The sequence below is a fragment of the Aquila chrysaetos genome, chromosome 24 (genome assembly GCF_900496995.4).
Source record: "Aquila chrysaetos chrysaetos chromosome 24, bAquChr1.4, whole genome shotgun sequence".
NCBI classification, from domain to species: Eukaryota; Metazoa; Chordata; class Aves; order Accipitriformes; family Accipitridae; genus Aquila; species Aquila chrysaetos.
In genome coordinates, this window is record NC_044027.1 from 5,750,796 (window position 1) to 5,766,277 (window position 15,482).

The window sequence follows — 15,482 nt, forward strand, 5'->3', positions numbered from 1 at the left end:
TGGGAAGCTCTTAATGTCGAGGGGAATCCTTCCTCCCATGTGTACGTTGCCCATGGAGCAATGGGGACAAATCTGGTCCCATGTCATGAAGCTGTCTATCCCTTGTGGGGGTTCAGCTCAGGAGCTGAGCTTTTGGGGGTACAACCCCTCTCTTGGGGCTGGTGGCTGAAGAGTTTGGGTTTGTTAGGGGCAGTTGTTACCCCTGTGTGTGAAGATGCACCACAGCCCTGCTTGCAGCACCGCGTTTCTTCCCCGTGTTTCCTTTAAAGCCAAGGACAGCAAGGCAAGGTAGGGTTTCATGAGGGTATAGGATTTCCGAATCTGAGTCTTTCCTGAGACAAACTCTTTCTAATCCTTACCTGTGTGTCAGAGACGCGCAGGCACCGGCCACATCCATAACCACCCAAGATACCTTTATTGCTTGAGGAAGGGCTGTAATTTAGGCTGGCTGAACGGGGCTGCAGGTGAGTGACTGGTTTTAATTTTATCTACTGTGCTTATAAATGTCTGTACAACATTGATGATATAATGGAAATGTAACTGAGCCCAACACCCATGGAAAGTTCCCACCTATATTAAGCCACTCCTTTTATTTTACTTTATTATCACTAGAATGTGGAAGAATCACCTGGTTGAAAAGGTTTCCATTTATCTCCAGTTAAAATGGTGCTTGGCTCATGGTTTTATACCGAGTTGTGCTGATACAGGATTTTTGGATGCTCTTGGGTTTGTGCCTGAACCCAGACAGATACGCTCTGTGCTTTGAGCATTTACAGCCTTTGTTTCTCTTCCAAGACTTAAATAAAGTAGTTACTCTTGGCTGTGATCTTTTTAATGGGTTTGAATGCTTTGCAAGTCTTCCATTAGAAAATCATCAGCCGTTGCAATCTGCTTTATTGGAGCATATGCAAGAAACATTGAAGACATTGAAACACACATGAGGAAATATTAGTTGCCTTCAGCCTGCTCAGATTAAACCGTAAGGACCTGGACTGAAATAATTCATCAGTATTTCTGACAGGCTGAAATCTATGGCTGCCAAGTAGTCACTTAAAGCCTGAAAGAGCAGCAGGAGCATCCGTTCTATCAGGATGAATTAAATGGGGAGGGGATGAGATGCAGAAGTAGACGACATCAGATTCAGGCTGCAATAATAATAGTTAATGGGAGCTTTCTTTTTAGGTTGGCTTGGTCTTGCCTGGAAGTAAAAGGGATGGTTTAGGTGATCCTGGGGGACTGAGCATGGGAATCCCCACTGCACAAAGCTGCACAGCACTTACCCCAGTGACGCAGGGCAGAGCGTGGGGAGGGTTAATGGAAATATTGGGTCAAAACTGTTTCTAGTTCCAGTGGATTCAGTACAGTTTGCATTTAGTGGTGAAGAATAACATACAATTTTCAGAGAGTCTGGTTTAGGTTGTCTTCCTAGGTTGGTGCAGGAGCACAGACGGAGCCGGTCCCGGTGCTGGCTCAATGCTCACTGTGGCTCTCGCACTAACGAACACTTCCATCTTCCAAGCACCAAAGAAAAAGCCCATAGAAAACCATTCACTGGGGGTAAGGGTTGGGTGGAAGGACTCAGAAGGGGTCAAAGAGACTTTCCTTGGTTAGTATTTGCTTTGGGTTCAAGGAAGCATCACCCCAGAGTTACTCCATAAGAGTTGTTTCATGTTTGACGTGTGATGAGTTTCATGGTCTCAGGGGGAGGCAATCTCTCTAGAAATTGTAGAAATTTCCATACAAGCAAAGCCTCAAACAAATAAAGCCTAATTTTTAATGGGGAAAAAAATATTGTATTGCTGATTCCCAGAGCAATACAACTTGACTTCCTCAGCTGAGCTGTTCCCTTTGCAAATCCCCCAACCCTGAAATGGCTTCAAACTGCAGCTTTTACAGCCAAGATTGTGTGTCTGTGCCCCCATGAATGATTTCCCATTGCATCCCAAGATGAAATTCAGCTCATGGCATGCAGCTGGGAAAACCATGGCTTTACCATGGTCACTTAGGTGCTACCCTGGGTGCGGAGGGGGGACAAGGGCACCCCATCCCAGAGCAGCCATACACCCCTCTGGGCTTGGCTGCCATGGGGCTAGGCTGTATCCATTTCCAAAGGTCATGGGAAGGAGATCGGAAAATTGCTCCGAGGCAAAATCAACTCCAAATTCTCATGAGGAGCCTGGGGCTGCGGGGGAACATGACCGCAAGGCACAGCTTTTTACTTTGTCTGAGCTTTGAGATCTCCTTTTCCCCATGGCCAGGGAGATTTTCCAGACCTGATTTTTCCAGGATGTTGTTTTCTTTTTATTTCTTTTTATTTCCTTGGGGTTTTTCTTGAGCAGCACCTCTGGGAGACCCAGACTTTGCGTGCCCTGCTGCCGGGATGCTGCTGAAAGGGCTCAGCACAGGCTGATCTCAATATTTTCCTTTCCCAATTCAACGGCACAGCATGGAAAGCTGCCCCAATTACACAGGCTGGAATACAGCTTGAGGGAAAGGTTCAGCATCCCAAGCTGCTGGCAGGAGGATCCGGGATGCGGGCGAGGGCCAGGGACGGCTTTTGGAGGTCAGTCGGGAAATGCCCTGGCTGGTACTCGCCCCATTCCCGTGTGCTTGGTCCCTTTCCAGGGTGATGCTCTCATTTTTGCCTTTGCTTGCGAAGTTTTGGGGAAGGAAGGCAATGCTCTCTGCAAAAGCTGGGGGAAGAAATGGAAAGAGAAATAGCAGTTTCATCCTGCTTGCAAAGCGGGCAGGGGCTTGAAACGGCAGCTCAGATGCCTTCACTGAAGGCAGTAGATGATGCTCGCAGCCCTGATGGCTCTTTGGACTAACTGAGGGGTTATGGCGAATCCAGCAACCTCTGCTCTGCGCCTGGCTGGGGCTGTCCAGGGTATGGCCAGGACCCAGTGTCGTACAGGCAAGGTGTGACACCCGCCCGCAGAGCTTCACAGAGGAACGGGCACCCCTGGCCACAGCGATATAAAAACAGGATGGAAAAAGCACCCAGGGATGCCGTTCCCGCTCCCGAAGCTTTGGCAGTTTGGGAGCTCCCCTCTGTGGCTAACGGCAATTAAGCTCCCCAGAACGAAGGATTTTCCCGTGCACCAGGACAAAGTCAGGCCCAGACGTTGGCAGCAGCCGAGGAAGTGCCCGGCCGAGGGGATGCCTGGTCGGAGGAGCCCTGGATGTCTCCACCTGGCTGGTACCTCGACATGCAGCCATGCCGGTGGGAGCAACGGAGGGTCCCGATTCTTTGGCTTCTCCTTCCTTTCAAGCAGGTGTAAATGAATGGGGTCCCTGTGAAATCAGCAACGTCCTGGCTGAACGTGGCAGAGCATCCCAGCGAGCAGCCCGGGGGGGGGACGACAGAAAGGGCCACGTCTGAGCATCACCCCCTCTTCCTCCACTCCGGGCTGCTCCTTCCTCACCCTCACTTGGAAAGCAAAGGCCACGTACGCATTTGTGGACGTGAAGGTGGTGAGTTGGGATCCCAGATGCCACTGCTGCTGACAGGCAGGACCCAGCGAGGGAGCAAAAACCCATTTCAGGCACAAGGAGAATGAGGGCAAGGAGTCCCACCGGGCTCACGTGGGTACCGGCATCACCTTTCCGCCCAGCTCAGGAGAGGTACGAGCATCCCCGTGCTGCTGCGGCCATGCGCCCGCGAGAGGCGAAGGGGCAGCACCGCCGGGCAGCCCCCGGGCAGCGGAGCTGAAGGAGGAGGAGGATGGAGGCAAGGGGACCGGGCACCCCACGCGTTGGAGGAGGATGAGGATGATGCAAAAGCCGGGTTTGTTGCTCCCTTCTTCTTTGCAGCAGCCTTCGCGGCGGGGTGAAGTTGGGGGCGGAGAAGAGGAGGGTTTGGCAGGTGGGTTTGGGGCAGTCAGGTGCTGCAGTCCTTTTTTGTTGGGTATTTTTTGGGTGGTCGTAACCAGGGGAGAAGTTTAGTTTGTCCTTGGAGGAAAAGGGAGGGTGAAGCGCTTCTGATTGCCAGGTGTGTGCTGTGAGTAACCCCAGGTTTGCTGGGAGCTGGAGGGTCCCACTGGCATTATCTCAATCACTTTAAGTCTTAATTACTTTTTGCTGCCCGGTCCAAATTATAATGTCCTCACCTGGACAGGACCATGGGGTCAGAGGTTGCTGTGAAGTCCTTGGGAGAGCTGCCCTGATCTCCGCAGTGGCTCTGGCTCAGCACACGAGGCCACGAGCCCCGAGTGACACCGGCACCCCAAACCCGTTGCCACCAGCTCTTTTTAGCTGCTGTTGTAGCAAAAATCAGGATCAATACAGGTATCCATCTGACCCGATTAGCAGCTTCCTATTGCTTTCCATTTATACCATATATCCATTTTTGGCTCTGGCCGACAACCTCCTAGCAGGGTTTGCTGCCAGTGCGGATTCGGGGCGGGGGAGACAAGGTCATTTATTTGTCCCTAGGAGTAGACTGAGGTTACAGTGCTGAGCTCTGGATGTTGGGTCAGGGTGGGAGGGGGGGCCCTGCCTTTATCCCAGCTCTTTCGGACAGGCTGGGAAAGTTTCCCATCGATTCAGGATCGAATTGTCTTTATCGCGTTACAGCCGCGGTAAGCAGGAGGGTGAGAGTGGGGAGGATGGCTGCCTCCTCCCGTCCCCATCCAGGCGCCCTGATGGAGCCGGGATGCTCAGCGGGGGAAAGAGGTCACTCCATGCACCCGCACTTTCTTGCATCTCTTCTGGTGCAGGCTAATCAAAGCACTTTACAAGTGCTTTGTGTCCGTCTGTCCATCCGCCAGCTGCTTCCTAAAGCGTGTCAAACACTTTTCAGCAGCAATTACTTCACAAATCCCAGCGGAGAACAGACCACCAGCATCCAAAAGCATCCCCAAAAGCCACCACAGCACCCTCCAAGTCAAAAACCCATTTAAATCTTTTCCTGAAGCAGGCTAAAACCCTGACTCCGAGCACGGGGAAGATGAGGAGGGCTTAGCTGCAGCAAAGCCTGGCCCGGACCCAGGCTACCACCAGCTCCCTTCGGCGAGCAGCCTGCATCACCACAGAGCTCATTTCACCCCATCTGGCTTTTCCTGCTACCCGCGTTGTTCTGCGGCAGCTTTTATGGGGCATCCGGTGCGGGACCATGTCAGCTCCTTCCTAGCAGGGACTCGCCCTCACTTGTTATTAAATTACATCCTGACCCGGTTAATCCATAGCTGATTAATTTTGGACTCTATGGCTGGGTATCAGAAAGGTTTCATCTGTCTCATGGCGTGTACTGTATGTACTGGGCTCTCTGTTAATCTGATATTTTTTTTTCACTATAAAAAAATATGGGTGGAAAAATCAGAATGAGGTATGCAAACTGGGGACGATTAAAGGGGTCCGGCTGGGCACGCTTCTTTGCCTGTCACGGGGGTCAGCAGCGAGGGACCCCTCCATCCCAACACCAGGAATCCAGTTTGGGATCTTCCTGCTGTGTGTCTTTTCCCGCAGGGCTCTGGCATGGCTATATAGCCCAGCTCTAGGGAAACTGAGGCACGGAGATGGAAGCAGCCCATAAGAGTTGGTGGCCGCTGGTTCAGGCTGATCATTTCTTTGCTGGTGCAATTTGTGGGTTTAAATATTGGGGCTCATCCTGGCCCCCCCTTGCCTAAGACACACTTTAACCTCTCCTTTTAAGAGCAAAGGTCTTGCGCAGGGGCTTCAGACCGGGCTGCTCCCAAGCTCTGGGCTCCTTTGGTGCTGTGGGGTAGGAGAAACCCTGGGCTCGCTCTGAGCCATTGTGTTATTTCAACATATTTTGGCCCCTTTTCCATTTCTCTGCTGTTCCTGTGCTGAGGACTTGAAAGTGGAGGCAGCTTTTGCCAGGCCCCTATCATCCCCTCAAAGGTTTGAATTACTCTTTCCTATTTTTTTATCATTCATAAACTACCAGCATCTCCGCTCCTGCTTATTCCCTCACAGCTGCACATATTTGCCTTGAATTTAAAGAGCTCGATTTGCAAATGTATCTCCGGAGGAGGGGGATGAGCTGCAAACTTTTGCAGGATCTTCCCCAGCAGCAAACCCAAAAGCTCCTTGTTTTATTTCCAGGGACAGTTCCTGCCCTGCTCCCAGCAGTGGCAGATGCCCCATCCACCTCACTTAGCCTCCAAGGATGCTCCATGCTGAATCAGAGCTCAAATATTCCCTTAATTATCACCATCCCTCGTTTCATTAGCCTCAGTGCCAGGGCAGCCCGTCCGCCTGGAGACGGTCCATAAATCCAGCCCTAAATCGAGGGCGTTGAAGGGTTTTGGGTTGCGCTTTTGCATATTGCACCCCTCCAAAATCCAGCCCCCCCCCCTGATGCTGGCGGGGTTTGCTAATTGAAGGGCACTTCATGCAGACCTGAGAAATAAGAAAAATTCACCCCAATATCTCAAGCGGCCGCAGAGGTGCCGTGGAGCCAACCCAACTCCAGCCAAGAGCTGCATAGCTGAAAAAGTAGTGCTGAACCCCAGCTAATTAGTTCTGCTAAGAAAGAGGAAAATTAGCAGGGGCTCATTACTGCAGTAAATTGCTCTGTGGACTGAAGCGCGTGCCTGGCGCAGAGCAGAGCCCAGCAGACGCACTGCTTTGCAGAAGTCTCTGTGGGCATCATTTTGCTTGAGAATTAGGGAAAAATCAAATTAAGTGCCATTGCTTCGTTACATGGGAGCAGCTATGGGGTCTGCAGGACTCCTCCTGTCTTCTCCTCCTTCCCACCCTGCTCCAGTTCATCCCATGTCAGATCACAGAGAAAACAGGTGTAATGAGCTGGTCAGTCCTCTGCCCTATTCCCAACAGGGAAAATTAAGCTCCCTGTGCAAACACGGGTCCAAGCAGTAATTCAGGGACCTGCTGCCGCAAAAAAACCCCTCCTTTGCCAACTAATCTCTCTTTGCAGTGGGACAGGCTGTGGGGTGTGTTTTATCTCCCCTCCAGCAGCAGAGCTGTGCGTGCAGAGCTGCTGGGCAGCGATCCCGTACCAGCGCTTACTGGATGCCTGTCCATCCCGGATGCAGGACACCCTCAGCGGCCAAATTTGTGTGTGGGATAAATCCCAGCAGAGCCGGCGATGCCACCAGTGCGGAGCAGAGGATTAGAGGGAAAGAAGTACAGGAGGAGGGCCTGGGGCAGCCCGGCTTGGGGCGGGGGGGTGGTGGTGTATTTAAATCCTTAGGGCCAAAAGGGTGTTTAAAGTCACCTTGGTTGAATGCAAAGGCAGAACTTTCCCGAGGGTGGCCAAGGTGTAGCCGAAATCTCCAGAGATGAGTGAGTTGTGTAACCGTCCTGTTTCTTGGAGGCAATGATGTTATTCCGGGCATCTCCCCCCCGTACCTGTCTCCCCTGGACCATAACCCTGCTTTGACTTCAGGGATATTCCTCTTAACATGCAGGTTTTTGCTGGAGCTGACTTTTCAGCCCCAGCCCAAGCCAAATCATCGGCTCCCGTGGATGGTTTTCATGCTCTGGGTTTCCCTCTGCCGCAGATGCTCTTTGCCCGGGTGCAGGATGCGACCCTGGTTAGTGCCAGGGAGGTTTTGGTGGGGGGGGAAATCCCCCAAAGAAGTCAGTTTTTGCCCACAAACACCATCACCCTGCGGTCAAAACCATCCCAAAGCTGGATTTGGAGAGGAGATGGGCACAGGCTGAGGCTGAATTTAGGTGCCAGGAACATCAGTTTAATGCCTTTTTGTTAGTAGATCTCCAGCTACCTCACCAGAGGTGGGTAAATATAAGCACCGTAGTCTATAGGGGTGTAGAAGAGGGTCTATAAAACGATAACCCAACCCTGCAGGGCCTGATCAAAGGTCTGGATAATGTCATGTCCTGTTTCCATCGCAGATGTCCAGAGAGGAGTATAAGATGCTGCAAGCCAGCGGATCCCAGGCTCTCCGCCGGGACAGGGTGGTTTAATGTGCTCATTAACATCACAGGGGGAGAAATAGCTCAGAGGACAGAAAAGGATGCTGGAGGGAGGGAAATTGAGGTGACCGGGTCCCTCAAGAGCAAAGGAACGTCACTGTGGAGGAATTCAGGCTGAAGCACATGGGTAGAAATGTGCCACCCCCTCCTCTGCTTTCCCCAAATGCGGAGGCCTGAGAGGAGGAGGAGGAGATGAAGGAGGAAGAGGAGGAAGAAGGTGGGAAGGTAACCTGGGTGAAGGTAAAGGTGGAACCCAGCCCTATCTGAGGCCACCCAATAGGGATGAAACCACCCTGGAGCACCCAAGGCAAGGATGCCCATCAGCATAGCAAGCCCCAGAAAGGAAAGAAAGAAAAAATGGGGGAAGCAAAAAAAAAATAATCCAGTTATTTCAGTGAATCGTGCCAACCTGCCTGGTCCCGTCCACCCAGGGCATTTATTTATTTATTTATCACTGGCGGTTATAAGCCCAGCAGTGCTGGGGTCCGAGCCAGAGGCCAGCCGGCAGCCAGGTGTGAGGAAGGGGCACGTCCCCTCTCTCCCTCGTCCCCCGCCGATGCCCTCCACAGGGCTATGCCAGCCATACCTGCTGCTGCAACCCATCCCAGCCACCCCGGGGGGGGATGGAGATGTCCCACGTGGCGGTGGCATCATGGCCGTCCCCTCGTGGAAAGGAGCCCGCTGTCCCCACGGCCACAGGCAAGAGGTAGGTGGGCGACGGGGGATGCTCCAACCCTTGGGCTTTCCTCTCCCCTCCTCTTTTTAATATCATTATTATATATTAATAATAAAAAGAGCCCTATCGCCGGCTGTAAATCTCTCTCCCGGTGCCAGCGGCGTGTGGGTCCCCGTCCCCCCTCTCCGCCTCCCTCCCGGGGACCGGCTCAGACCTCACCACATCACGGACAAGACTTGTCCTCGCTGGACCATCCGGAGCATTATTGGGGATTAAAGGTGGCATCCGCCAGAAGGGCACGTCCTCCCCCGTCTCGCTCGCTGACGAGTGGGTGGGGGCAGGAGGTGGGTGGCCGGGTCCCCTTTCCCCAGGCGAGTGGGGCATGGGGACAGGGTGTCCCCTGCACCCCGCCAGCCCCCTTTCCCGATGGACTCTCGGCTTTTTTTAGGGCCCCCAAGGCGGTGGCAGGGCCGAGGCTCCGAACCGCACCGGATCCTGCCGCTGTGCCTGCCAAAGCCCGTCCCCGGCACGCTGGGCTGCCAATTATACAGTGAATCAAATAGAGAAGAGCCTTTTAAATGACATTGCCTGCGTTATCCCAAAGGGACCTTTCAAGGGTATGGCTGGACTTCTTTTTTTTTTTTTTATCTCCGCTTTCCCTACACATCCCTATGTGTGTTTAGTAACTCTCTTCCCAGATGCAGAGAGCATTGGTACTTCCATGCCTTGTGCGGGTAAGTCCCCGTAGCTGACGGCGTGGGAGGGCTACAGGAGGAATCGCCTCCTTTCTCATCCCAGTACAGGGGTGGTGGGAAGGGGATGGAAGGGGAGAGAGGCTCGGCATCTCTGATTTTCTAGAAAAACCTTGAAAACGGCCATTGTTTGCCCCAGGAGTACGAGGAGTCGCTGGGGATGAAAGGATGATGGGTGGAAGGCAGAAGGGAATTGCAGACAGGGAGGTTTTGATGGTTGCAGAGGGGCTGGTGGAATCCACGGCCCCCCATTTACTGCGATGAGATGGGCAAAACACAAACTCTTCCTCAAAATGACCTTTCTCTTTCACTGTCTCTCTCCCTCGCTTGTTTTTTTTTTTTATTATTTTCCCCAGCCAGGGATTTCAGCTGAAGGGTATTAGTTAATCAGATTCTGGGAAGCAGATGTTAGGTGATTTAGGAGGAAAAAATGAGGCAACTTTCTAGTTCAAACCTCCGCTAGAGCCCGGACCGTGCGTTGCAAAGCTTTGGGAGGATGTTTTGTGGCTTCGGGCAGTGCCATTCCTCTTAGTCTAAATTTAAAATGAGATGGATGAGGTGGTCTGGGGGTTTGGGGACAGGTGGGGCACCTACCTCCGGTGTCAGGGACAGGCAGACATCAGCACATTTGGGGGCTTTGAAGGCAAAAAAAGGAAAGTCAGAGCCCTGCTTCCCTTGGGCAGCTGCCCCGGGGGCTTGAAATGGAGCTAAAAAGCACTTTTCCATGTCCCAATGGGGAGGATGAGCACAACTTTCTACTTTCAACCCTGACGATGACATGCAAATTGTCCTGTCATAGCTTCATGCCTCAGTTTCCCCATGAGGGATGATGCCGGGGGGCTCAGTTTGATATGCGTGGGGGCTCCAGAGCAAAGCCAGATTTCAAGATACCATGATTTCTTCTGTGACCAAAAGTCTCTAGCTGAAGCCGTCCTACCAAGCAAGGGCTGGGGAATTTTCTTGCCTGCGGTGCCAGCGTGCAGTATTAAGAGTTAAGCGCACTTAATGCTTAAAATACCAAGATCATCTCACGGTGCTGACTTAGGATGCAGTTTCATGGTCAGCTTTAGCTACCCTAGCTTTGCTTCACTGTCGAGAGAAGCTCCTGAGCACGTGGTCCCCTCCGGGCTCTCCCACCAGGACAGAGGTGTGGTGGGTCAGGTCAGCTCACCCATCCAGCTGAACACTAAACTCTCCCACTCCCCTGATTCAAGCTGATTTTCTTTATTTTTTACTGATTTAAAAATCCTTTGGGGGGGTTTATATTAAGAAAAAATAAGAACACAAGAGGCCAAAGATATGTGCTGCTTTTCCTTTTTTCTTTAATGCTCATTTTTCCCTCGAAAGATTCAAAAGAGCTTTGTTTGGGCTGGGCTTATCGCAGTATCCCTTTGCCTGCCTTCTGATGCTACGTGGGTGCTGAAATGTGAGTTATCTGCAGCTCTCAGTTGCTGTCTCCCCGCAGAGGTTGTGTTGCACTTTCTTCATCCCCCCTTGCTCTGATGCTACATCTCACCCTACCCCCAACAGCTTTTCAACAGAGACACCGAAAAGTCAAGCGTGAGCTGAATCCGGCCCCACGGAGACCTGCTGAGCCTTGGGCATGCCTGAGCAGGACATCGCTGGGGCTGGAGGACTCGGTTTTGGAGTCATTAGGGCTCCTCAGCTTTGCAGCACGTTGCTTTAGGGGGCAAAACCTACTGCTGCTGCTTCATCCAGGCATCATTTCTGCCCTGTTGCCCAAATGTTTGTCTCTAAATGTCTCCCAAGTGGGAAAATTGGCACAAAACCAGCCAGAAGCAGCTCTGTAGAGATGGATGCCTAAGAAAAGCCACACTCCATGGCTTTTTTTTTAAGCAAAGAAACATGATCTTTTGAGTAGCTTATGTTAAATTGTGGGATTTGTCCCCAAATCCAGAATCTCATGACTCTGCTGAGGAAAGAGCGAGGTTGAGCCCTCATCTGGGATATGGATGCTGGCTCCTGTATTAAGTTTTGCTTTTGGGGTTATAATGCTGAGAGCAGAAGAGGGAGGATTTGTAGCAAGCTGGGATGTTAACATCTACTTCTGCAACGGATTTGGGTTTCTAGCTTGTCCTACCCAACTTCACCAACAGTGCATCAGCATGGATGGATGAGTCCACTTCTGGGGAAAGGGGAAGGAAAAACTTCAGAGCCCCAGATGGCTTCAGTTAAATAGGGAGGTTGAGGCACCGGGTGCAGCTCAGTCCCCGTGGACAGGATGGGTGCCTTCCCAGCACCTGGTTGCATGAAGCAAAGCCTGCAGTGGAGAGCATCCCCTTCACAGGAGCAGCCCCAGCGCCGCTGCTGCTCCATGCAGACGTGGCCTAAATTGCATTGCTATTCTTGGCAGTCGAGGGCATTTGGGGTTTTTTCGCTCCCTCTCTCTGAACTTTGCTGGGTAAGAAAGCCAGTGTGCCCTTGGTGATTAGCAGTCACGCAGAGCAGCCCTGCATGTCCTTCTGTGGTTTCTCATGTCCAGAAAACACATCTGTGGGGGATAGAGCTGGAGGGAAAATAAATCAGGGGGTTGAATTTACTTGAAAAGTGCATTTGGGGGCAAATCTCCCTAGAACAACTCCCCGTCAACCTCTAATTTCTGTTCGTGCTTCTCCCTGAGGCAGGACAGGGAATTTCCCAGCTCTGTAACTTGGCCTGGTCCCTGGGCTCCTCTTTGACTTTGCCTCCGAGTTCAGTACAACAGCAGCGGCGTGTCGGGGAGACGTGCACCCAGGAGGTTTTGGGGACATGGTGCCCATTGCTGAGTGCCTGACAGAGCCGGTCTGGGAGAAAACTCCAGCCATGGCCTGAAAGATGGTCTCCAAGTGACCTGAGTCCTTAGTCCTCGTCTTCTTGTTATGGCTGGGAATATCAGGTCTACCATGAAGGAGGCCTAGGAGAGCTCTGGAGGACATCACCTCGCCCACTGCCTGCCCCAAAATCTGGATCAAGACAAGGGCTCCCCATTCGTACCCCTCTTCACAGAGAGCAAAGGGGTTCTCCAGGGCTGGTGGACATGTCCTTCTCCTCCTGACCTGCCTTCATCATGGACTGCACTCTCCAAATCCCAGCGTGGCCCCTAATTTGGGAACTGCTTTCCGAACACCAGTTGACCCAGCTGCAACGTGCCCAGGACCTCCTGGGGTTTGACCCAATGCCTGTCCCAGCTGGAGCAAAGGCTGCTGTCAACCAGGACACCCATGTTTAATACCTCAAAATCCTGCTCCAAATTCTGGACCCACACCTGGAAATGTCTGAAATGACCCCTTACTCTGCAGGGCTGGGATTGCTGGGGAAAGGCTGGGTGGGACACCTGGGTTCACCCCCATCCTCTGCTACTGCCCTGCCTTTTATCCTTGGGTGCTGTAAATGGTATTGGGAGGTTTAATGACAATAATGAAGCCATGCCAAAAGGGCTTGCAGGATCCAGAGATGAATGACTTACTGGAAGTATAAGGTTTTGCCAGTCAATGAAATTAATGTTTCCATTAAAAAAACACAGGGTTTTCTGACCTCAGGTTTGTTTTATTCTTTTCAGTCGAGCCAAGTGATACACATGCACAATTCAGCTCTGTCTCCCTGTCCGTTCACTTGCAGATCCTCATAGCGTGGGAAAGACGCAAGCTGCCGGCATCCGACCCGGGGATTTATGCTGCTAATCTGATTAGTGTATGATGGACGTGTCCAGTTGGAAGGAGATGGAGGTGGCACTAGTCAGTTTTGACAACGCTGATCAGATCGTGGAGGATCCCTGTTATTCAAACGACCTCAGCCCTGCCAGCCAGTCGCGGAAAGGCCATCCCAGCTGCGCCAACCTCCTCTCCAACTTGAGAATCCTCATCAACAGCGAAAACGCCAACAATGAGACCATTTTCTCCAGGTTCTCTGCCGAGTTCAGTGAGCACCTGGTGGGGGAGAGGGTGGGCATGGATGAGGGGGACCAACGAGTCATCATCAACATCGCTGGGCTGAGGTTTGAGACACGGCTCAAGACCCTGAACCAGTTCCCTGAGACCTTGCTTGGGGACCCGGAAAAGAGGATGCGTTACTTCGACTCCATGAGGAATGAATATTTCTTCGATAGGAACAGGCCCAGTTTTGATGGGATCCTGTACTATTACCAGTCTGGAGGGAAAATACGGCGCCCCGCCAACGTCCCCATTGATGTCTTTGCTGATGAAATCACCTTCTATGAGCTGGGTGATGAAGCCATGGACCAGTTCAGGGAGGATGAAGGGTTCATCAAGGACCCTGAGACCCTTTTACCAACCAATGACTTTCATAGGCAATTCTGGCTGCTCTTCGAGTACCCCGAAAGCTCCAGTGCAGCCAGGGGTGTAGCTTTGGTCTCTGTCCTGGTCATTGTCATCTCCATCATCATCTTCTGCATGGAGACCTTGCCGGAGTTCAGGGAGGAAAGGGAGTTTAAGTCCACCCAGGAGCTTTCTAAGAATCTGACAGACACCTTGCTGGCCCACAGTACCTTCACAGACCCTTTCTTCGTCATAGAGACTGCCTGCATCATCTGGTTCTCCTTCGAGCTGTTTGTCCGGTTCATCGTGTGCCCCAGCAAGACTGAGTTCTTCAGGAACATCATGAACATTATCGACATTGTGTCCATCATCCCCTACTTCGTGACGCTCACCACCGAGCTGATCCAGCAGAGCGAACTCAACGGGCAGCAGAACATGTCCTTGGCCATCCTGCGGATCATCCGGCTGGTCAGGGTCTTCCGCATCTTCAAGCTCTCCCGGCACTCCAAGGGGCTGCAGATCTTGGGGCAGACCCTCAAGGCCAGCATGCGGGAGCTGGGCTTGCTCATCTTCTTCCTCCTCATCGGCATCGTCCTCTTCTCCAGCGCCGTCTACTTTGCAGAAGTGGATGAGCCGCAGTCCCATTTCTCCAGCATCCCCGACGGCTTCTGGTGGGCCGTGGTCACGATGACAACTGTTGGCTATGGAGACATGTGTCCCACCACCTTGGGTGGGAAGATCGTGGGGACTCTGTGCGCCATTGCAGGGGTATTGACCATTGCGCTGCCCGTCCCCGTCATCGTCTCCAACTTCAGTTATTTCTACCACAGGGAGACAGAGAATGAAGAGAAGCAAATTCTGCCCGGGGAGGTGGAGCGAATACTCACCAGCGTGGTGACGGGAACCGGCAGCATGGAGTCACTCAATAAGACCAATGGGGGTTACCCTCGAGACAAGGCCAAAAAATGATGGTCAAGGCCATGACGGGACTGGGCACCGTCAGGTGGGATTGGCTGGATAAGGTATAAAACATCTGCACGCTGTGATTTTTTTTTTTTTTAAACCAAATGTGCTGCTGCTGCTTTTTTTTTTTTTCTAGACATTTTTCAATCTCTGATTTCCTGTGGCTATTCAAATAAATACCATCTTTCTTATCTCTCTTCCCTGCCCATCAGTCTGGTTTTTATGATTTGATGCTCATCTGCTTGACATTTAGCTTCTCTGTCCATGGCGTCAGAGCGGAGTTTCCCATATACAGAGATTTCCCCCTTTACCAGAGGGGGAAAAAAGGGCAAAATGATGTGAAATGCTTTGCTTGGTGGTACTCAGCTGTCCAAGGATGAAGATGGGTCCAGCTCCCTGCTTTTCTTAATCCTTTTTAAATAGTTCCTTCCCACCCACCGCTCAGGATCTGGGGGCTGACCAATTCCCAGATCTGGGACTGCTCTGGCTGAAAAATAAGCTGGCAAAAAAAAAATTAAAAGTTATATTTCTAGCTGGATGACTTCCCTGGTCTGCCTGCCTAAATAATTTGGTTATTTAGGGTGGGTTATTTAGCAGGGTGGGCAGTGATGGATGGGACCAAGCCACCAGGTGAGGGGATTAGGAGAAGAGGGATGGTGACCAGTCATGGTGGCACGGCCACCAAAAAAGATCCAGGGCACTGTGGCTCAACACCCACTGGGGCTTCTGATGGAAAACTGTGCTCTGAGAGAGGGAAGGGGATTTGTTCTGCAACAAATGCTTGTCTCAGGGGTTATCTGGTGTACAAGTGCCCTTGGGGACAAGCCACCATGACCTTGTAGCTTTTATTGTCACTTATGTTGCTGCAAATGGGCACAGACTAATGAGGGCTGA

General features: G+C 51.9%; 1 protein-coding gene across 7 annotated transcripts; it reads left to right on the forward strand.

Annotated features, from left to right (window-relative positions):
• The first annotated feature begins 365 nt into the window (after positions 1 to 365).
• On the forward strand, positions 366 to 14,785 carry KCNA10 (potassium voltage-gated channel subfamily A member 10). 7 transcript variants are annotated; one of them, XM_030000982.1, is made up of 3 exons: positions 8,363 to 8,629; positions 8,758 to 9,216; positions 12,970 to 14,785. In XM_030000982.1, the coding sequence occupies exon 3, from the start codon at positions 13,044 to 13,046 to the stop codon at positions 14,592 to 14,594; it is 1,551 nt and encodes a 516-aa protein (XP_029856842.1). In that variant the 5' UTR covers positions 8,363 to 8,629; positions 8,758 to 9,216; positions 12,970 to 13,043; the 3' UTR covers positions 14,595 to 14,785. The 7 variants fall into 7 exon arrangements, with proteins under 7 accessions (XP_029856837.1, XP_029856840.1, XP_029856842.1 ...); XM_030000983.1 differs by lacking the exon at positions 8,758 to 9,216 and adding an exon at positions 9,298 to 9,333; XM_030000979.1 differs by lacking the exon at positions 8,363 to 8,629 and adding an exon at positions 9,298 to 9,333 and having other exon boundaries at positions 8,641 to 9,216.
• Positions 14,786 to 15,482: the final 697 nt, after the last annotated feature.

Bases quoted from the DNA above. Each gene is read 5' to 3' on its own strand.
- KCNA10 (XM_030000977.1), top strand. From the start codon at position 13,044: ATGATGGACGTGTCCAGTTGGAAGGAGATGGAGGTGGCACTAGTCAGT.